This window comes from Sylvia atricapilla, chromosome 7 (assembly GCF_009819655.1).
Source record: "Sylvia atricapilla isolate bSylAtr1 chromosome 7, bSylAtr1.pri, whole genome shotgun sequence".
NCBI lineage: Eukaryota > Metazoa > Chordata > Aves > Passeriformes > Sylviidae > Sylvia > Sylvia atricapilla.
The window spans coordinates 14,085,080-14,107,445 of record NC_089146.1 but is presented as its reverse complement, the minus strand read 5'-3'; the positions used below and the strand labels follow the sequence as shown (position 1 = coordinate 14,107,445).

Sequence of the window (22,366 nt, the reverse complement as noted above, 5' to 3'; positions counted from 1 at the left end):
AGATTGCATCAGCAGACAGCATGAAACAACACAGAACCTTATATAGTTCAACAACAAACAAGCATAAGGCTTTGCTGGGAAAACATAAAGCAGGAGCACAGCCTAGGCTGGGATCTCCCTGGGATCTCCTCTGTGAAAGGGACCTGAGGATCCTGGTGGACCAGCAGCTCAGTGTGAGTGAACACTGGGATGCACCAGGAACATCACCAGCAGCACCATTCCTGAAATACTGGACTCAATTTTGGTCCCTGCTATATTAAAAAAAAAAAAAAAAAAATAGAGAGAGAGAGAAAAAAAGTGGAAAAAAAATGTGGACAGGCTGAAGAGCATCCAGAGAAGGACCACAGACATGATCCAAGGACTGGCTGGGAAGTCTGTCATAAAGGGAAATTCTGCGAGAACTGGGTTTGTTCAGCCTTGGAAAAACGGCTGCTTAGAAAAGACCTTATCACCATGTTCCAGTATTTACAGAGTGGCTTAAAAGAAGATGGAGACTCACTTTACAAGGAGCCACATGGAAAAGTTGAGGGGTAAGGGATGTATGTTATCCCTGAGCAGATTCCAGTTAGACACAAGAGCAACATTTTTCACAATGAGAACAATCAGCCATCGGAACAGTCTCACCAATGAAGTGATGGATTCCCCAACACTGCACAGTTTTAAGATTCAGCTGCACAGGGTGCTGAGCCATCTTGTCTAGACTGTGCTTTTGCCAGGAAAGGTTGGACCAGATAATCCTTGAGGTCCCTTCAAATCTGGTATTCCATGATTCCTTCCTCTGTTCTGGGTAACTTAATCTGTCACAATTTTACATGGTGGGGAAGTTGTGACACTATCAGCAGTGTCATAGACAGCTTCCATGTAACAAGGAAACATGATCAAAATCTTTGCTTTCAGTCTGGACTTACCTTGTCCTCCCAGGATGCCAGTTGACTTCACCACCATTTCAAGCTTTTTGTCCCAGGTAAAAGTACGAATATAGTCTGTTATAATTTTAAAAAACAAACAAACAAACACAAATATGTAGTCCAATCCTCTTTACTCCAATATTCGAGAGTCTACAAACCTAGAAAGTAGTAACAACTTGCAACAAACAGCTATCTTCTTTGTAGCTAGGACTTTAATTCTCAACTAGAAATGTTATTGAAATGGCTTTCAAGCTTTATCAGAGTAAGAGTAATCCAGAACTCCAGCCCTGAGATCTCATCCAGAAGCATTTCTGAGCTGGGTTTCAAGACCACTTCATCTCCCTAAGTCAATTCCACATCCTGCAAAATTGTCTCATCTCTAAGTCTCTTATACTACAGAAGTTTGTCTGTCTCTTTCTAGTATCAAGTCAGAGCATGCAGCAAGGTGATTACTGCACTGCCACTCATATTATCCAGGTCAGACTATATGATTATAAGAGATACCGTGATGTTTAACTTTTTCTTCCAATCCTATCAACAGTCTTTCTCCTTAGAGCCCCTCCACACAAGATTTAAAAGACTACGTAAACATGACTAAGCTAAAGTTTACAGACTAAACACATAAAAGCACATAAGTAACTTCCCCTGCTTCAACTGGAGTCAAAGTGTAGGTTTAAACTACCTTTGAGGCCTCCTGCATATACTCATAGCAATGCAAATGCTATACAAAACCTGGAGAGAAGACTTCCTGCCTCCACTGTGAGTATCTGTAAGGGGTGAGGGTGGTATTCCACCAGAGAGAAGACAAGATTTCCTGACACACATCTCTCTGGTGGTGGCACAGTTCTAAGAGTACTGTGATCACCTAAACCATTTCATCATCTGAGAGCAAGAAAATACAAAAGACAACCTACCAATGATCCCAACAACCAGCTCATTGTTGGTATCATCACGACCCACCAGCAGGGAATAGTCAATGATGAGATGGCTGGAGAGGAACTGGGAATCACTGTGTATGGAGGCTTTCAGCACAGCTTTGCAATGAGAACGGATGTACAAAGGATTGTCCCGAACCATCTTCAGAAGGTTTTCATCCAGCAGGACGACATCACAAGTTTCCTTGCCTGTGTCTGTCTTAACATTTCTATTCCGGAGGGAGCCCTTCAGGTCAAACACCTGAAAATGGAGAACAGCACTACTTTGGTTCGTTTTTCTGGGTTGAAGACTTACCTAACACTTGAGAAGGCAGCACAGCCAGGCAACCTCTTTCCTTCTCTTTAGGAGGAAGACAGTTAAAAATATTTTGTAGAGAATTACATGTAAGCCTGGGTGAAAGCTCTGCTACCTCAATCCAATAGTTTTAGGCAAATTATTTCACTAATATTTAGTCTCAATTAAGAGAAAAAGAGTGTCTCTACTTTTTATATTGTTTAGGTAAACTCAGTTTTCCAGCCAGTTTCTAGAGAGTTAACTGCTGACAAAAGCAAAGCCACTGAAGAGGGAGGTGGGTGGTGCATTAAGCACCAGGTAACACTGGCAAGGCAAGAGATAGACCCATCATGAGGCTGGAAATGATCTCTGAAGTTCTCCAGTCCAAAGTCCTGCTTCAAGCAGGCCCTGTTAGAGAAGGCTGTTCAAGTTCTGTCAAGATTTTACTAACTTCCATGGAATAGAGTCCACAGTCTGAGTTTCTGTTTTCTAGTGCCTGAGCCCTCCTCATGATTTAAACGACAGACAAACAAAAAGAAAACCCACAACATCCTTTACATCCATCTAGAATTCCCTCCATCCACTTCCTCCCACAAACATTCCCTGTTTGAAGTCAGGCACTGAGAGGTCAAGTGGAAAGAGTTGATACCTGTTAAAAGTTACCTAGATGGCTATGGATGACCCTGCTCTTTCTCCCAGTCACAACTGCACTGCAAGGGAACAGAACACTTTGTCCTCACCTGAGCCATTTTCCTGCCATAGAAAAGGTTTTCCATGACAAGCAGATCCAGCTTCTTTTCAGTGTTGTTTTGAGAGTTCTTGTAACCAATACGATATACCCCAAGGATTTTAGCCAGTGCTGTGGGCTTCTAAAGAAGACAAGACATGGGTTAAGATCTGTATAGAGACAATCAGCAATCCCATACCAGATGCACCACTGCTCTGTCTGACTTAATAAGTGTATTACAGCTTAGAAGTCCAAGCATAATTTCCTCTTTACATCTTAAAAATTCATTATTAGTGTAACTCATACCCTCCAACATTTTCTCTTCTTTCAATGAAAAAAGGTTAATAGAAACTTCCACTAGTTTTTAAAATACAGAACACTGCCTAAAATAAAAAACACTTTTAAAATACCTTCTGCTGAACTGCATTAGTGATGTAAGTGAAGTAGTGTGGAGCAAAGTCAAGGAATGACTGGACTTCCAGACGAGGCATTTGCTTCAAGATGAATCTGTCATCTGTTTTAACATCAGACAGAGGCAACAGGGTTACACACAATAACTGATGTGCTATCTGCAACTTTTTTAGGACTGCCACATAGCTGAAATTGTTTGAAAAATTAAAGCACTACAATTCTCTTAAATCCATACCTACAGAAGCTCATTTCTAGATTCTTTTTACTTGACATATTCTGAATTACAGCCTCCCTGGATTTCTACCTTCTAGTAAATTACAGACAAGAGACTGCCTACACTAGGTCTACCTCAGCCACATGGGCTTCCTATACAGACAACAGAAACAGCCTACAGACCATTTTGTTCAATACTTGTTTTACGTGTAGAAGCCTAGAATGGCCATAGTTTAAAAAAATAGATAAACAATAGCACGCGATTATAAGAAACACGGTGTCTTTAACAAGTTCTCCTTGAATTATACCCAAGTTTTTGTTTTCTGAAGCCTGCCTGAGAGTATAAACCCTTCTGTTCAACTGGCCTTCCTGGCTGCTACTGCTGAAAAACTGAGGTACATTTTGTTCTCCTGCACATACAAAGAGACGAATATTTTGATATTGAAGACCCCAGGACAATCCAGCTAATTTTCCCTTCTGAGTGGCCACTTCATAATCAGCAATCCTCTGGACAGAGTTTATCAGAGATTAAATGACACACTAACCACCAGCATAGAGAAACAACACCTCTAATTACAAGCGAGGAAGAAGCTGCATTTACCCTCAGTCACATAGAACGCAGCTCCAGATTTGCCACCTCGTGCCTGCCAGGGCATCGAGTGAGAGAGGGATCGGATGAAATCCTCTTCACTGCTCCCCAGGATCACTTCACGCATCCTGTGAAACTCCCCGGCGTAATAAATCCGGCAGTAGAACTTGGCATTCGCATCCGAGAACTCTGCAAGACATGGCTTTCCTCAATAACAGCATACAACACACGCTGACTGCCCGAGACAACACTGACATGTTACTCATGTCTACAGGAGTATTATCATGCTAAACATCTCTCTCATGCTATTGTAACTCTGAAGTTTCAAGCAATGGGATTTAAATGGAAAACTGACAGGAAAGTCAACCACCTCTAGACTAGCTCACAGTATATGTCATGGGAAAGACCAATTAAAAAAAAGTCTATTGAGTATTTTTGCAATAGAGATTGATTGCAATAAGTAAAAATTGCATTTTTTTTCTTGATTTGCTTTTCCTTCATGACAAATACCAAGAAAAAACAACTATTAACTTCAAGACTTCCACTACATGTGCATGAAGAAATGAGTTTTTCAGCTAAGACTAAGTTGCTATTTGCAACTACTCACGGAGCTCCACATGGGGATTCACCACCGGCTTCTTCTGTCCATCTCCTCCATCTCCATCATCTGAAGGCATAAAGAGCATTCAGTCAGGGCTGTTCACTATTATTACTGAGGAAGTCATATTAGGCACTACTTGTAAACTCACATTACAAGAAAAATACACTTTTTTTCCCAAGAATACAGAGGGGACTATACACAGGGAATTAGAAATACAGCTATAATTGTATAATATAATACATATGCTAGAAGGGCATTGCTGTTTATGGACACAAATCCAGTCTTTCTCTTCATTCATTTTCCATGAGCTAAAACAATGAGAACTAAACAGCAAGTAAGAGAGACAGGGCTGCTAAACTAGAGTAAATTCAATCCAAAAGCATTCAAGACTGTGTCCCTACAGTTTGGGTTTGAAAGATCCTGTTTCCCTTATCACAAAGAAAAGCAACGCATGTAGGAAAAGAAAACGTATTTGATGTTCAAATGATTTGTTTTCAATGCATGCTCAGTAAACTTGTACTGCTGAAAAAGCATGAGCAGGAGTGCATCTGGGGCCTTGCATGGATGAACGAGGTTTGGAAGAAGAAACAACCCAAGACAAAAGATGAATCCTGCAGTCTTGTACCTTGAGCCTCTGCTCCTTGGTTTTCTGCTCCCTCTTTGCCCATCTGTCCAACCTGGTAGTAAGCACTGTCAGCACCACGTAAGGTCTCTTTCTTCTGAGAAGACAGGTCTGGGCTCTTCCCTCCCGTGCCACGGAAGAAAGACAAAACACCAGATGGCTTCTTTGCTACAGTGAAAAGGAATAGAAAAGATGGTGTTGGCATTTCCACAGGCAGTTTAATAACAACATGACTCCTACAAATATTCCCCATTCATTGTTTCATCTGGAGGAATGATGCCATTCAACTATAACTTATTTGCTATTCTTCAGGCAACTAAGGTCCATGGGGGTGAATGATCTAGTGTTCGGAGTAGCATCCTAGAGTGCAGAGACATTCGAAAACACAGACCAAGAATGAGTGTCTTTAAAACAATAAGAACCTCAGGTCTCCATTTCAATATATTTTAACTGCATCTCTTTTAAGAAGGCAATGCTAAAATAAGGGTATCATATCCCACTGAACAAGCTAGATTCAAGACCAACCCTAGGTCCACTACATAATAACATTAGATCAGGGGAAGACAGTATAAGAATCAGAGAAAATCACAGACTTCAAAAACAAAAAAATCCACACATTCTGACCCCTCTCATGTATTACATTAAGTCGACACTAAGACTTGTCACAATTTCAACTCAGAATGCTGCTTTTTCTTCCTCGTATGAACTAGAACCCAGGTTAAGTGGAGTCAAGTCTGAGCTGAGATTAGCACCATGGATGATTTTGGCAAAATGATCTTACGCTGTTCTGGCTCTGCACTGCGAAGTGGACACATGTTAGCCTCAGGCAGGCGGACAGGACTGCTGTTCTTGGGTTTGCTGTCTGACATGCTGAAAGCAGAAAGAACAAAGAAGCCATGAACCAACCATACTGCCACCCAAGACACTACTGCTTTATGCCTGGACATTTATTTCTCCCGCCTGCCTAAACACTAAGGCAAAATGACACCACTGAAAGGTGTAACTGTGTGGGGCTCTCCAAAGTTGTCCTCCTCCAGCTTCCTAAAAAGTATCTATCAGGGCCCACAGCAACAATTCCATCCATGATGACAGCAAAGGTGAGCAGGCCCAGTATTCCTACCATGGATGCAGCCAAAAGATTAGGTGATGGAGCCAGTATGATCCACAACATGAAGTGGAAACTCACATACTGAAGTATGTGTTGGTTACACGGAATGAGTCAGATTCCATCAGAAAGCAGAGATCCTAACAGGGGCATATTTTGAGGGTTCTTCCCCATCCTAGTTTTGGCTTATTCACTACCATCACTGTGTCTTCACATTATGTACTGCTGTTCCTGCATGTAACCTGTTTGGTTGTAGTCCTTCTTCAGAACTGTTCTTCAGAGATGCTTTGGACAACTCATCCAGGGCATTTCTGTACTCCTTGCAACTGATGGGGAAAGAAGAAAGGAAAGGGAAAGACCCAAAATAATTAAGTGTTCTCTTGGAAACTCTGCAATACCAGCCCAAAGATTCAGTTCAGAGACAACCACATGAAACAAAACACCACAGTAGAAAAACATCTGCATTATTATTTCTTATTATTAGAACTTTGTTTTCTGAGAACAGAAGAAATTCTAGAAAATACTGCAGAGAAAATAAGCCTTTATTTCTCCCCTTCCCACAACTGAAGACTTTTTCTTCAAAAATCTGCTGCCTTGTGACATGCAAACCCAACGGTTTACTGAAGCAGCTGGTGAGAAGAGCTGAGAAGCAGCAAGAGGTGCTAGGACCAAAGATAGGCAAGAGACAGACTGCAATATCAATACTAACAGCTGTTCCCCAACTCAGCTGCACTTCCTCCAGCTGGAGAGGCTGAGCAAACGTTAGTTGAACTTTGTTTAGTAATATCTCACTAAAAGAGACATCACACAACTAAATAGTTTTTGCATACTAGAGTTGCACTAAAAAAGTTCAAAATCCAGTTGCACTCCTATTATTTCAGCAGTAAAAGGAAATAACTCCATCTCTGGCAGAAACTCTAACATGGCTTAATGTAGAAATTCTGTCATGCTTGTTGCCTATCATTAAAACTTAAATATTCCTCAAACACAAAAGCTGCGAAAGTATAAAGTATGTTGGATGAAACACCAAATCGCACCAGTACCTGAGAGCAAAAGCTATGATGGAGCTTGGTTCTTTCTCACAGACTGCAATAGGTACACGTTCATGCTCATACATCAGGTAGTGCTTATCTGGGTCACTAAATGAAAACAATGAACAGTCAGCAGATCATAAAAATTTGTGGAAAGAAAAGAAGTTTTGGTCAAAATCCAGATCTCATCACTGCACTCCCAGGCATAAGCTGCAAGTCTCAGCACAGAACCAAAGCTTCCCAGACCAGCTTCTCCCAACACACACATTCATAACTACGTGGTTAATTCTAAATGGTAGTGTGTTAGGGAAATAAGCCTTTCAAGCAAGCTGCTTGGATCAGAAGATCAGCTTCAGGTTAGAATAAGAGTCTGTTTCTGTTTAGCAGCCATCATTTCTAATGGCACCAAAACCTGCCTGAGTTTGGTTTGACTGTCCAGCAGCATAGCCTGTAAGTGAACTTAGGGGACAAACCTGGACTCTTTTCTAAATAGGCAGTTTATCACAAAAAATTCCCCAAAGCCTCCTGGATTCTTGTACAATTTCCTTCAACTTATCTATATGGCCCATTCATTTATGTTTTACCTGTAGCCCAAGGCTTCTGCACCTACACTGGGGGTGAGATTGACAAGTTAAACTCAGGCTGCCAAACATTAGGCTCATGTCAAACAAGAAGCACTACAGAGCACGCAGACCATGTAGCTGAAAGACTTTCCAGCCTGCCCTTCTTTACACGACAGTGAGACTTGAGGGCACATGCAGTAGCCATTGAACCTGACCTACACCCAGACAATGCCAATTTGAGTCCAACCCTTGGAAGAGGTCTGGAAGCAAAAACAAGATGCAGGTATGTAGCTTTAGTTAAGTCTTTGCTAAGGAAGGGCATTTCCACTCCCTCCCTGCAGCAATGAAGTTAAAAGACACCTTTCTCTGGTCTTCCCCCATCCCTTCATCTCCCAGAAGAGCTCTGAGGAGGCATGCTTGCTAGGAGGAGAAGCTGATACTGGCTTTACACAAGAGCAGATCATTCATAAGAAAGGTAATCTACAATCACCTAGAAAGGACACAGAAAACTTCCCACCTTCTCTATCTTACCCAGAAGCAAACTCAAGTAATGACTTAAATTATACGCTGAGCAAAGGAAGCATGCATGGCTTTGCCTGCAATCTGACAAGGTTGCTAATTTTGTATTTTATATATATTATGCAGTACTTACAAGGGAAAGGGAATAGGGTTATAGTTGTTGCCAGGCAAAAAGTTAGCCAAAATAGCTTTCATAGTGGACTTCTCTTTCACTTGGCTGTCTGTAGATCCCAGTGAGTGTCCATCAAACACATCTGGAACAGATACATGTCAGATCTGCACCACAACATCAAAGTTTAAGCTGTAAATTCAGAAAGATGACTACAGACCACAGAGTTACCAGTTATTTGTCATTTCCTAAAAGAATCTTGTGGACTTGGCATAGAAAAGCAAAAGAAAGAATACAAGATCACAACTGATCTATACCTTCTGAGCTGCTTGTTGTGTCCTGTTCAGAGAGTGTGCTGGCACCAGTCACATGCTCTGATGCAACCTCTGGAGAGGTGGGCAGCTGTAGATGGGTGGAGCCTGTGGAGCTCTGACTTGATAAAGTCGTCAGGAAGCGATCCTCTGAGAGTACAAGGACAGTTAAGGACAGAAGAAATAATGTTACATGGCTGCCAGAAGATACTATTTGCTACCCAGCCAAGCTATAATCAGCGTCTACTTTCAGAAAGTTTTTACTTGGAAAGCAGGTAAGGCCACACAGACCAAAGGATTGGGCAAGGTCATCAGTGTAGCACAAAACTTCCAGAAAATGCATACTCTTACAACTACTACCTTCAGCTCCCACAAACTCTCAGTATGCCTCACAGGTAGGAGATCTCAGCACCCATAGCCAGATCACTGAAGAGGCAAAAGGCATTTCCCAAATTCTTTGTAGTTATTCAGTTATTTAGAAAGCTTCTGAAAGTTTTTAAACTAAAGTTTAAGGGAAAACCCTTGTTGGCCAATTTACTAATCACTAATAATTCAGCTTCATATTAAAAGCAGATGGCCAACTTCTATCTTACAAATATCTTACATTATCAGACAAATGCGACATGACAGGGATTTGGTGTTTCTTTGATTTATCAAATTTGACTAAAGCTCCCATATTATGTCAGGAAAGGGGCTACGACATGCTTCTATTGGCATTTAAAGAAAAATAAGTAACAGACCTTTCTCTCCATTTTGCAGTGCTGGAGAAGCATTTCGTGGGGAAGCATCCATGCTACTGATCTAGGCAGAATAACAAAACACCAATGTTGATGCCAAGCTCTTTACAGCTGTATTCCTTTCTGCATGGAACACTTACAAAAGATGTACTACAACAGAGCACCCTCAACAACTTTTCAGCCTCTGCACATCACTGTATCTGTTACCACAGGAAAAAGACAGGGCAACAGCAGCTCAAGTTCACAAGATGTTTATGATGGCTGCTATCTGTATATGCTGCTTTAAACACTACACACTCCCTCTCTGAGAACCTGCTAGATCAAGGTAAGGTGTGCTTTAGCACCTAACAAATATATGTTAAGTGTAAGGGGCACGTGTGCATGCAGCAGAGCAAATCCAGGGTCTCTAGGAGTTTTTAGTGCCCTTGCTATGTTAGAACTATTGGAGTTCAACCTTTCTGTATGTTGCTATATTGTACTACCCTGCAGCCCAGACATTTCCTCAGAGTTCCAGCTCCCCAAAGGCTGGGAGTTCATCATGCTGGCAGACGTATCCTTGGACACAGCTCTTGAGGCAGCAGTCTAAAATCATTTATCCATCCCTTCAGTCAGTTCTCACAGGATACAGCACAAAACATCACATCCTGAAAAGCCACTATCAGGCCTTCCTATGTCATATGTTCTACCTCTTGATATTATTTGTCTTTTCTTTCTCACAAGGGATGCACCTGATGGGCAACAACCTAGGGCTGAAAGAGATGGCCCAGTTCCTATCTAGGCACACACTCAACAATGACTGCAGTTCTCTGATGGCACTTTTACAGTTGAAAACTACAGGCAGGATGCAGTAAAACTAGTTTACTAATTATTAAAGAAAACTCAAGCCAGTCTTAAGACTTTTTTTCTTTTCCTGGGGCAGCACAATAAAGGTGAAGAGGTTTACAGCCTGTTAGCCATACCTTGCTCTCTTCACCTTGCCTCAGTCTCCCAGGGCTGGGTGGTACTGATGGACGTTTTCTCCCTTTCTCTTGTTGGAAGAGATCCTGCAATCTTAAACAAAAGAAAAATAATAAAACAAACAAACAAAAACAACGCACACAAAACCACCACCACCAAAGAAAATTTAATTAAAAGGTAAGTTACTGGTATTATCCCTGAATGACACAAGTTACGGAGTTTCTCCATACCAAACTCAGATTGCTGCTAACATGTGCCAAAGATGTATCAAATGGCCAAAGACAGCACATTTTCTTCACCTCAGATTATTTCACCCAATCAACAGTCCCATACTCCCCTCTTCCCATCTCCCTCGCCTTTATTCAAATGAAAATTTTTCCTCTAGATGCAAGTTGTGCTCTACAACACAATGCTTTTAACATATGGCCTCAAATGATCTTGTGTTCCAATTGATCAGCTGTGTGCTCTTAACCAGTAGAGCACATTCACCAAAAGCTCTATAGTGCAACTACTCTATAGTGAAAGAAACTAAAGCTGAACCTCTTCCCTCCCAGAACCAACACAGTATCAGTGTTGCTCATGATTCCAGCATGTGTCAATTTACCTATTATTCCAGGCTTGTAGCATTTCGCAAAGTCCTTGCTTTTTAGCTATCAGAGACTCAAAAACAGATTGCAGCTGTTGAGGTGTGTCCAGTGATGATGAAAGCAGCCTTGCTTGGATTTTCTCAGTCCAGTTTCTAAACTCTCCTTCTTCCATCTGCCAAAAGGAAAACTGTCAGTGTTATCTCATCAAGATGACAAGATCTGAGTAGCTCCTCCACACACTTAGCCTATGGACCACTGATGTAAAAATAGTCTATTACCTCCTTTTGGGCAAAGAGGTCTTCCATCTTCTCTTCCCTCGTTTTGCTGAAAGTATCTGTTTTCAGAGAAGCAAGGCGATCATCCACAGCAAGATACACCTGTGACACCCTGTCAACAGCAATGCAAAGAGTTCAGGTGTCACTACTTGGAGCTTCTTCAACATCCTTTAATAAACGTCTGAATGTGCTTAAGGTCAGCGTTTAAGAATACAAAAGACAATATACGACAGCCTTCCTGCACAGTAAGCTACCCAACTGTATTCACAGAAACTGGGAAAACTTCATTAGTAATAGGAGAAACCTAGAAGTTAGATACACTGACATTCATCTCCACAATTTATTCTTAGCAGTGGAATTGTCAGAGAGGAATACAAATGTCTCAAACACATCACCAACAGGGGAACTGTTGTGTCACTTGTGACTGGGAAGAATCTGGGTCCGTAAGCTACACCTCCACCAGCAGGACTTAGAAAAAATGAGTACCTCTATTTCAGCTCTAAACAAAGCTCCACAGGTTTTGAAATCAGATGGTCACAGAGACATCAATACAGGAATGTTGTGACCAGGCAGAACAGCAGTCTGGCTGGATTTAACAGAGTTTTCATCAGGACTATCTTCCACCATTTTGTTCCTACATTTAGAAAGTGCCTGGGCTCGTGGTTAGTTCCCCTTAGACAACAAGGAGGTACAGTCTGCCTGCTGTTACCACATTCAGTAGCTAACAAAGGCAAAGACTTTTATACACCAGAGAGTTCCATTGCCACATGACCAATATAATAACAACAGTTCTGTTTGGACAAGAGATTTGAGTAAGGTCTTTGCAGTTTTTTTGTGCTGAAGAATTGAAACTCCGTTAGATGTTCTATAAAGGAACATTAAGATATGAGTACAAAGTATAACATATATAAAGTATATAACATATATAAAGTATATGCAGTTATCTGGGTCGGCCTTCTAGGACCATCTTTTCAATTTCATTTTTAGCATTAGAGGGAGGAATTAAAAATACTTTAACTGTGCATTTCATACAGTAACATTTCAGATACCTGCTGATGGTCAACCTTTCAGTAACTTGGCAGTATTACTCAAAAACCTGCTATATGACTCAGACATCAGTGCAACATTCAGGGATAGAGAAGAAAAGAATCTTAGTTTCTACTGGCCATGTTTAACCTGACTTGCCACCAGACAAAGAGTTGAGACATCAGTACAGACAGAGCAAGCAAAGGTAACAGATTTCAATACCACTGCCCCAGGGAAGTATATATGCACACATGTTTTAAACTGTTACTTTTCTATCAAATAATGAATATTTAGCCAAATCTCACCTCACTAGCAAAAATAGTTATTTGTTCTGCTAATAAAAGTACAGAATACAAATAAGATTAGGAAGCCATTAAAAACAAAGCTTACTTTTGTGAGAAATCCTTGAGATCCTGCAAAATTGTAACTTTTAATGGAGCCTGTCGTTTGATGTAGATCTTGGGGAGTGGGACACACACTTCCAGCAGGCGGATTGGAGAGTAGCTGAGAAGGCAATACAACAGCTTGTAACACAACCCACGCCACAGTACACGTTCTGCATCATGCTGAGGTTTGAGGCCCTTACATAAAAAAGGGCACTGTCAATGTGTACAGGGCTTTAGTTACTTCTAGCAGCAATAACACTGTTCATGTATCTCCCAGGCAAGAAGTAAAACCACAAATCATACTGCAAAACCAAAATTTTGAAAGCATTTGGAATTAGATAGGGAAAAGCATTTCCTTTCTGTACCACAAACAGGAACCATCCATTCTTGGAACACTGCCCACCACAGCTAGAACAGTGATGCCACCCACAAAGCCCTCTGCAAGCCAGCACACAATCCTGCACTTGTGGTTATGGTACAGTTATGCTATCCCATGCTGTACTCACAATGAAGGACAAAACTGATGAATCCTTACTAGAGCCATATGCTTCATACAGTAATAGAGAGAGAAAGAAGTTTTTAGCAGTGGAACTCACCTGAAAGATGCCACCATCTGATTATAGGAAAAATACTGGTGATAGTCATGGTGAATGGAATGCCCACAAGGCTCTGCGTTGGCCCTTCGAGTGTACTGGTACCCATAGAACCTCAGCTCAAGGTATTTTGCAAAAGACATAGACCAAGAGTCATTGGAAAGGGGAACAACTGGTGTCACCTGAAAAATTGAAAGGCAAGTGTCTAAATTTCATCCTTCAAACAAGATTAAGGACAGGACAATCAGGCAGCAATCGAGTATTTCTAGTACCAGAACCACCCATGACCCTGAAACATACAACAAAGATAGCATTTATGCATAGCTAAGGCCAACACATAGTTAAGATAAGTCTGATAAACAACAACGGATAAACAACAACGGCTAGCTGATGATGAAAGGTGCTCAGCTGGGGGAATCCAAACATACCCTTGATGGAAGCTTATTTCTGGGATGCTATTTCTCTGTATAGAGTCAATTTCCAGCAACCCAGCCAGCAGCAGTGGCCACATCATTTACTTCTTCCCTGGTGACTCTCCAGTTACAAATGCCCTGGTACTGCTTTGCAGTGTGTTTCAACTTCACAAGTGCTTGCAAGCTTAGAGCAGACACTGCTTTACACACACCTGACAACCTCAAACACGTAAGTGTTTACATGAGCACACAAAAATAAAAGGTCACAGAGCAGCTGTATACACAGCAGCACAGGTTTGCTGTCAGCAACTGCGTCAACCTCCTCCAGGTATCTGTAAATCCAACACCCATATTTAAGGCAGCATAAGGAGGTGACCTGAGTCATCCATATGGGTAATTCAGATGTTTTGCATTTCAAGTACTGCATGAATCTTTTTTCATTAAGTTTTATTCTTGTCTCTTTGAAGGCTCTTCATGTTTAGCTAGACAAGAGTGTCCAGTTAGCAATGTTTTCTTAGCTAAATTACAGAACAAGTTTCAGATAACATATAATCCTACAATCTTGTCGGCTTTTTAAAGCAATTTAATATTTCACTGATGAAGACATTACTTTCTAATGACTACTAAAGGAAGTCCAGACATCACATTAACGCAATGTAGGCTGTTCAGTCCACAGCAGATCAAAGAACAACAAGTGGCTTTAGCCAATTACTGTGCCAGCAGGTCTTGGTGTCTGCCTTTTCCCATATGCTCATAAAAATTCACTGCAAGAAAGGGACCATACTCTTCACTTCTAAGTAGGCAACTCCATTTTTTCTGCTTAGATCTATCCCCTCAGAGTCAGTTTTGACACTTTCTAACAAGACTACCTCACACAAGATTTCTCACCCTCAATGGCCCCAGTTCTAAAAGAGGAATTTGTAGGTAACATGAGAATATATGTATCAGTAACACATTTTCTGCCAGTTTAGCCATAGCTCCAGGCATGAGCACTTTCTCAAAAATGCTGCCTTTCCATACAAGAAAGTCACAAGAATACTAAATTAGAATAGCAATGATTCTGAAGTCCACATGCTTACCTGTTTGCAGAGTCTGCACCAGGAGTAAGTAAGGATGGTGTGCTGGTACCCAGGGACAGGGGAGTCCAGCTCCTTTAACACAATCTGCACACAGCCTTGCCCATGAACAAAGCGACGGATGTGGTGCACCATTGGTGTTTCACAGAACATGCTGGGGCATTGGTAGGAAGGCCTTGCAGAGAGAAACAGAAACATTTATGAATGATAACATACCAGGCATTGCTGAAGAACTCATTCAACAGATCTAACATGCCTTTTAAGATCATGGTACTATTTATCTTCACTGTAAAAGAGTTTTCTAAGCCTGTAGTGAAAGCTGTTTCTGCAGAGCAATTTAGAAGTAGCATGTAGTGAAGTTGCATTGACAGCAATGGCTGTACAGGTCCCAAAAGCAGTGACTGGATACTGGCTGCTATCACCTTTTTACAATGGATCACCTCCTACCAACATATTCTGTATAAGGATAAGCACCTGTTCTTGGCACCAAATTAAAAGACTGCTTTGGCAGTGTACCCAAGCAAATCTACCAAGGACAAAGATGTGACAAAGAGCCTTCAAAATGGCAATGTTTCAGCTGCTGAAGGAACAGGCGAGCAACACAGTGCCATAGAACATCTTTGAACAGTAACACCCATGACCTTTCTTTGGATGGGTTTAAGTCATGGAAGAAAGACCACTGCCAGAAAAATACGAGCTGACTTGTTTAGGTACCCAAGTCAGATATGATATTCTTCAAAACCAGAAAGAGCCTGAAAAAGCTCAGATTCTCCATGCTCATGTGAAAAAAATAAAGAATTTTAATTACTGAACTATGGAGATTGAGAAGCGTTAACTTAAGCACATACCACCCAATGGGCAGAGAGAAGTAAGAATTTAAAAGTGGGCAGCTAAGCTCCTTCTCACTGATCACCACAAGGAGAAATACTTGCTCCTCCAGAAGGCTGAACATCAAGAGCCTCCTGCTACTGCAAGTGGCCAATGGAGAGAACAGAGTACTTTTGAGCAGGCTATCTATCCAGCTTCACAGACTGCTGAGACTCTGCATAGGGTTGTGACAGCCCCAGTTATTACAGAAACGTAACAACTGACACCTCTGTGAGATGAAATAAATGACACAGTACTTTGCCAGGGCTAAAAGTGTTCTGGACTGTTTACATTGGCCACCTTGCACATATGACAAAGCCTTACCCTGAGACACTAAATGACTAGTGTTGCCCAACACTTGTATGAACATTCAAAGAGGAACCTCAGAAAACTGTGACCAGTACAGTTGCTTGTCTTTAAAAACACAGTTGGAATAAGTGTTCAGACCCATAACTTGGCCCTTAAACCCTAATGCTACAAAAAGTGCTAAGTGATCACATTTGCCTTTATGAACTTACACACCTTATTTCATAAGCTGTTACACTTCCTCGTGTATCCCAGCTGGTGGATGGGGTCCGCCGCTTGGGACCCAGAGAGCCACAACCACACCCAGAAGATGTCTCACTAGAAACAGCTTCTTGGGGGGGTCAGGGCGCTCCTCAGCTGGCAGAGGGGCTTCTCAGCATCGGGCAGAGCAGTGATTTTTCAGCTCAGTGATTTCAGCTCAGTGCTCTCAGCTCCTGCCCTTGTGAGTTTGCCCCTCTTTTAGCCAGCCGTGATGAGAGAGAGAGAGGCCTCGTGTGGAATTTCTGCAAGTGGTAACTTTATTGCAAAGGTACCAGCGAAAGGGGTCCAGGGACGAGGAACCTCTGCCGACCAGAGGAAACCCAGGGGTTTTTATGGGACATCAGGGTGGGAGGAAAAGAGTACAAAACCAATCAATTGTAACAGATCTACATAAAATCCCGAGGGGGCTTGTGGGTCTCCGGACACTAGAAAGTTTGTCTTTTGTCTTAGGGGCTCTGGGTGAAGTTGCGAAATTCTTTCTTAACTCCTCAGCTTGGCTCTCTCCAGGGCAAAGCCGCTGGGGCTCCACCCACCCCCACACTCATGAAGGCAAGTAAGAAGGACAAAACAGGAAAATGATGGATGTATTTGCTTGTAACAAGTGACCATGAGTGAATTAGAATAAATTCTTCCTTACCTGAAGCAGTAGCGCTCCAGAAAAATCCCTAGAGTTAGGTCATTTTTCCCATAGAACTCCATGGTCACAATCCTAAAGCAGAGAAAGAAAAGCTTTAGAGACTGGATGCCATCACCATTAGCAGTGCAATGGCCTTTAGATGCACAGACTAACAACCCACTGCTGGCTTGTTTACAGCCCTGTATAACTTCAATTTTTTTTCACTTGACTACCCTTCCTAGATCCCCGCTGTTAGGTTTGCTAATAATGAGATCAAAGTCCTACCAGAAAACTTTAAACTTGACATTTGAACGTCCAGTACAATTCAACTGCACTTCTGAAGATTATTTTCAAAAATATCTAGGCACAGAAGTTTAACAGCTTTAAGCTTCAAGCATTAATGTTTAAACAGCTACAAAAAGGGTACATCCAGAACATGAAAAAAAGCCTAAAGAAATCCTTATTCTTCTAGAATATTTAATAGCAGCTTTAGTTTCCCCAGAACCTGAGGTGACCAAGCCATTTAAATTGCCTGTCAGTTTAAGTGTCATAATTCAGATAACCCTAACATCACAAATTTACATCCTCTCATTGCTGCTAAGTGAGCATATCACCATCTTCTTTGGTTCATTTCTAAGCTTTTACAGGAACTTTGGACCTTTCCCTTTAAGAGGGTCATCTCTTTATTTTCACCTAAGTTAAATTACTTAAATCACTTAAGCTAATGATTAAACACTTGTTTAGTAGAGATAAAAGTGTGTCATAAATTGCGCACAATTGGCAAATTACAGCCCCCTAAGCTGGGAATAAAGCTCTTAATACTGATTACTACAGTATGAGAAAGATAGCAATATATTCCAATGCCACTGTTGGATAATACAATTTACAACTATTCCAAGGTTATCAAAAGATTCATTTTTGGGCTTGGACATTGTCCTGTGTTCATTTACACTAACTCTTCCCCACAAGTCTGCATGCAGTACTCTCTACACAGAGACATTACTCTGCAGTGAAACACCAACTAAGGCATTTGGTTCCAGCTGGGCTTTCTCATTCATGCCTTGGATATTACAGAGGTTGAGCAATACTGCTGTAGATGCACCTGACTACACAAGACAAAAGTTTCTGTTACAGGATGGGCACAACCTACCAAGGAGTCTTCAATAAAATACTGCTATGAGGAAGGCACTGACTGACTTTGGGGAGGAAAGAATAGCAACTATCCAAGCTGTAGAGGAGTAGTTTTTATACCAGGGGCTAACACAGGCACTTGGAGCATTGCTGGACTGAGCAGAAGAGCTGCTGAAGAGAACACAGAGCCTCTGATGGTTTACTGGACTCAGGCAATCCACCTAGTAGAGAGAAAACAACTCATTCACTGGTTACAGACATCTCCACTCACACACAACTGCTGTTGACAAAATTCTATTCCAGTAATTTTATTCAAAGACAAATCTCTGCTTTCTCCTTTTGTACAGATTAACTTGGCATTATGTCCCAGTCTCAGGTAAACTTGTACTATGTATGATTGCAAAATGCCATTTTTAGAACAACATAACTCATGTGCATAACAAAACCAATGAACACACATGTGTTTCTGTGGAAATGAAGCCAAGAGGAACAGAAAACAACAAAAGCCCCATGACAAACATATAGAGTCTCTAAATTACTGTATGATTAGGACATCTTGGATTCAAAACTCTGCTAATATATTATTCATTACTTCAATTACTCATTCAAGCTCTAGTAAGATTTCCATCTCTCTGTTCTCTGGGAAGAGATGTACCAGCAACGCTGCTCATGGAATGGAGCTGTTTTCCACTCCACACCTTACAAAACTATGATGTTATCAAATGTTTTTCTTTGATCACTGAATCAATTTAAAACAGCATCAACCAGTCTGATCCAGAGCAAGGGCTACTCTTATAGTTTGTCAGATTATGGCCTGTGAAGCTACAGAGATCCTCATTTAAGTACCAATTAAAAAGTCATTTCTGCTCATGAACACAAGGGCTGATTGGCTCAGGGACCAAACTGTTTGACGGTTTCAAAGGATCAATTCTGCTACTCTTGTTCATTGACTTTTTTCCTAAATAGCTCACAACTCAAGAAAGTCCCAAGATCCTTCTCCTCAGATACAAGTTAGTTACTTTTATGGCAGTTTACCAAAACTTTAAATATTTTTATTATAAACATATACTCCCTTGCTTTGAAATTTCAAAGAAGATTCCTTCCCCTCCATTATGTGACTCTCACTTCTCTTCAGACCACCTAAACTTTTACAATCAATCAAGTACAATCAAGCCTACTGCTGTTTCCATGACACTAAGCCCTCTGAAAATGAAAGTACATTTCTACAAATAACCAAATACAAGGAGCAAGAAAGCTCAGTTTAAGAAATTTCTTAAGGTTTGCTCCCTCTTCGTGGACTCATTTTCAGAAATCAGTTAGGTACAGCCCAATCAAACAGGCAAAACTGATTCTGGGCTGACTTTGTGCATTTCTCAGAGAAATTTTGCAGTCTCTTGCTCTGAGTGATTGCAGAGCACCACAATCTAAAATGGAGTTATGACCCAGTCAAAAAAACAAAACTAAACCAAAAGAACCATAATTAAACAGAAAGAAAAAGACAAAAAAATCTCTGGTTTAATATGAGACCCTACACCTTCTGTATAGCATGAGAAACTGATGTAAATTGAGTTTTGAGCAGCACAACTCTATCTTACCTTATGAGACCACGAGGATTCACTCTGAGCCAGTCCCTTCTCCTCCTCTTCAGTTCTGCTCCCAGTTTTTCCAGTAGAGACACTAGACACATCCTTATTTTGGGCAAAAGGGTCGATGCTTTTCTGTAGTATCCTCCCTCCTCTGGCCCGATAGTCAGCCAGCATTCTGGCTAAGCTCTGGCTATCACGTAGATGTTCTGCTATTCTAGTATTAACCAGCTCATGAGAAGGTAAAATTTGGATAGCTTTGGCTTGGATACTCCCATTCCTCCCTTGTAGTCCAGAGAGATCCCGCAACAATTGCTTCTTCCTTCTGCTCTCCAACTCCTTGTATTCCTTATTGAGGAGAGGAGACCAATAAACTTGCTCAGGAAAGTATTCCCGGGCAGGGCATCTCATGCCCTTTTCAGTCAAAAGAAATGGTTCACGGAACATCAGTACGGGAGAAATGCAGAGAATGATATCTTTCAACTCCTGCTTAAATGCTGCGGAGTAAGTTTTGAGACGATCCTCAGATGAAGTTACCTCTTCCGTGACATATAAACCAGTATCATCCTGGAGAGGGTCTCTGAAGACTCTCATCTGACTCTTGGATTCCTGTAAATCATCTGCCTGTTGAAGAGGTTCTAGTGCCTGGTTATCCAGAGTGGCCAAGTGCTGGTCCATGCCGTGGAGGGGCAGTGGGGATGTTTCAGGTATTGCATGAGGTACGGAGCTGAACACTGCAAATGGTGACTCCGCTTTGTGGTGCTCTTGCTGCTTGGAGGACACCATTTCCAACTGACAGTTCTCTTGGTCACCTCTGTCAAATACACCTCTTGGTTCAGGCAAACTGACCTCATCAGATGACACTGACTCAGAGATTACAGGCAGCTTTTCAGAGGACAGTTCAATGTCTTTGACTGCTGTGCTGAAGTCCTCACCATTGAAGAGGTTCTGCTGTTCATTTTCATCTCCTGGCTCCTCAATAAGGGAGTGAAAGGAAGTGTTTTTGGTGAGAGTAGGAGGCATGGCAAATTCATCCATAAGAAATGAGATTTCCAGCTGGGAATGATAAGCCACACAGACCATGAAGATCAGAATCTCCTTCACACGAGCCAGCTCGTACTCTGCAGCACCACACAACTTAATAGTGCAACCCAGGTGCTGGGGACACCCTTCAAAGAACATCAGTGGTTTTGTCTGATCTAGAAGTAAAACATGGGAGTTAGGATGACAACTACAGTTAATCTACTTTCAGATACCTCACACATCCAAGAGACTGTAAAGGGGATTAAGAGCAAGTAACACTGGTAGCTGCAGAAATTCACATTACTGTACGGAAATAACTTATTTTAGCAAGAAAAGAAAGCACTGGCTATAAATCTCCTGCTGTTTTATAAAACAAGCCATCATAAAGTCAAAGTGAAGGCCAGATGGCTGTTTAGGCCCTGACCTAAACAGAGTATTCTAAGACCACTGGATTCTGCAGCAGTGGGCAAAATAATCACTTCTCTCCCAGGCACATTTGCTCATCCTTTCAAGTCAAAAGCCTATGACATTCTAAGGGCAATCTAAAGGCTGGAAGGGGCAATGAGGAAGTGTCAAGGGAAGTGTTCAAGGATAGATTTGATGGAACTTGGAGCAACTTGGTCTAGTGCAAAGTCTAGTTCCTGCCTTGGCAGAGAACTTAGAACTAAATGATTTTTAAGGCCTCTTCCAACCCAAACATTTCTATGACTCTACAAAGAGATGCAAAGACTGCATCTCCACAAAGATCTGCATCCACAGCATTTATGTGTGCCGGCACCACTGGTAACCTGTTAAGCAGCATTTCTTCCTTTGGAGACTCCCACTGCCTAGGGGAGTTACAGAGAAAAAGGAACCTTTCTTAAAGGTGCACAAGGACTGGACATGAGGAAGTGTGCACAACCTGCAACAAGGCAAATTTTGATTTGATTTGTTAAGGTAGGACCAGATAATCTTTTGAAGTCCCTTCCAACACAGGCTGTTCCGTGAGTCGCTTATTTCAATGCAGAAAAAGTCTTTACAGTGAGGATGGTGCCCAGACAGGCTACAAAATCTCCGCTCCACAGTATTTTCAAGAGTTGGCTGACAAAACCCTAAGGAATCTGATAGTGCATTGAAATTAATCCTTCCGAAGTTGGACTAGACAAACTACAGTATGTGGCAAGAGAAAAAGCAGTTTGGAAGAAAGAAATCTTCCAAACTATCAAATTAAAAACTATAGAGGGTCTTTTCTTAGTAAGATCATACTTTTCTTTACACAGTTCACTGTAGTTCCAAGAAGTAACAGGAATAAAATGAGTAGGATGACCCATGATCACACAAGGAAGCCAACAGTTCAGATCTATTTAAAAAAGAGCAAGGCATTCATCCTTTCACAGGTATAGGTTGAGACACGTCAAGCTTTACTCACCATTGGGCAATTGAAAAACTTGCATGTAAAATTTATGACAGGTCCCCAGCTGTGGTTTGGTCAACAGCTGGTCCATTGACATCACTAAGTCTCCCTGGGTCATTCGACTTACCCGGTCTAACACTTGCTGGAAAAACAGAAAGAATGGTAAGAATCTACAATGCAAAGAGGACACTGACATGCTTATCTTGCTCTTAACAATT

At 41.5% G+C, this 22,366-nt stretch overlaps 1 protein-coding gene across 2 annotated transcripts in view; it reads right to left on the bottom strand.

Moving 5' to 3' along the window:
* Positions 1-22,366, bottom strand: part of PIKFYVE (phosphoinositide kinase, FYVE-type zinc finger containing) — a 61,965-nt gene that overhangs the window by 3,585 nt on the left and 36,014 nt on the right. For both annotated transcript variants that reach the window (XM_066322699.1, XM_066322700.1), the window contains 23 exons: positions 22,164-22,290; positions 19,745-20,931; positions 18,270-18,370; positions 17,040-17,111; positions 14,972-15,143; positions 13,483-13,661; positions 12,891-13,004; positions 11,478-11,586; positions 11,217-11,371; positions 10,615-10,705; positions 9,659-9,719; positions 8,925-9,068; positions 8,632-8,752; positions 7,429-7,524; positions 6,628-6,711; positions 6,062-6,150; positions 5,284-5,448; positions 4,665-4,724; positions 4,070-4,246; positions 3,255-3,358; positions 2,858-2,986; positions 1,823-2,084; positions 909-983 (listed from right to left, as the gene is read on the bottom strand). In XM_066322699.1, the coding sequence (XP_066178796.1) occupies positions 909-983; positions 1,823-2,084; positions 2,858-2,986; positions 3,255-3,358; positions 4,070-4,246; positions 4,665-4,724; positions 5,284-5,448; positions 6,062-6,150; positions 6,628-6,711; positions 7,429-7,524; positions 8,632-8,752; positions 8,925-9,068; positions 9,659-9,719; positions 10,615-10,705; positions 11,217-11,371; positions 11,478-11,586; positions 12,891-13,004; positions 13,483-13,661; positions 14,972-15,143; positions 17,040-17,111; positions 18,270-18,370; positions 19,745-20,931; positions 22,164-22,290 (3,874 nt within the window). The remainder of the gene's footprint in view (positions 1-908; positions 984-1,822; positions 2,085-2,857; positions 2,987-3,254; positions 3,359-4,069; positions 4,247-4,664; positions 4,725-5,283; positions 5,449-6,061; positions 6,151-6,627; positions 6,712-7,428; positions 7,525-8,631; positions 8,753-8,924; positions 9,069-9,658; positions 9,720-10,614; positions 10,706-11,216; positions 11,372-11,477; positions 11,587-12,890; positions 13,005-13,482; positions 13,662-14,971; positions 15,144-17,039; positions 17,112-18,269; positions 18,371-19,744; positions 20,932-22,163; positions 22,291-22,366) is intronic.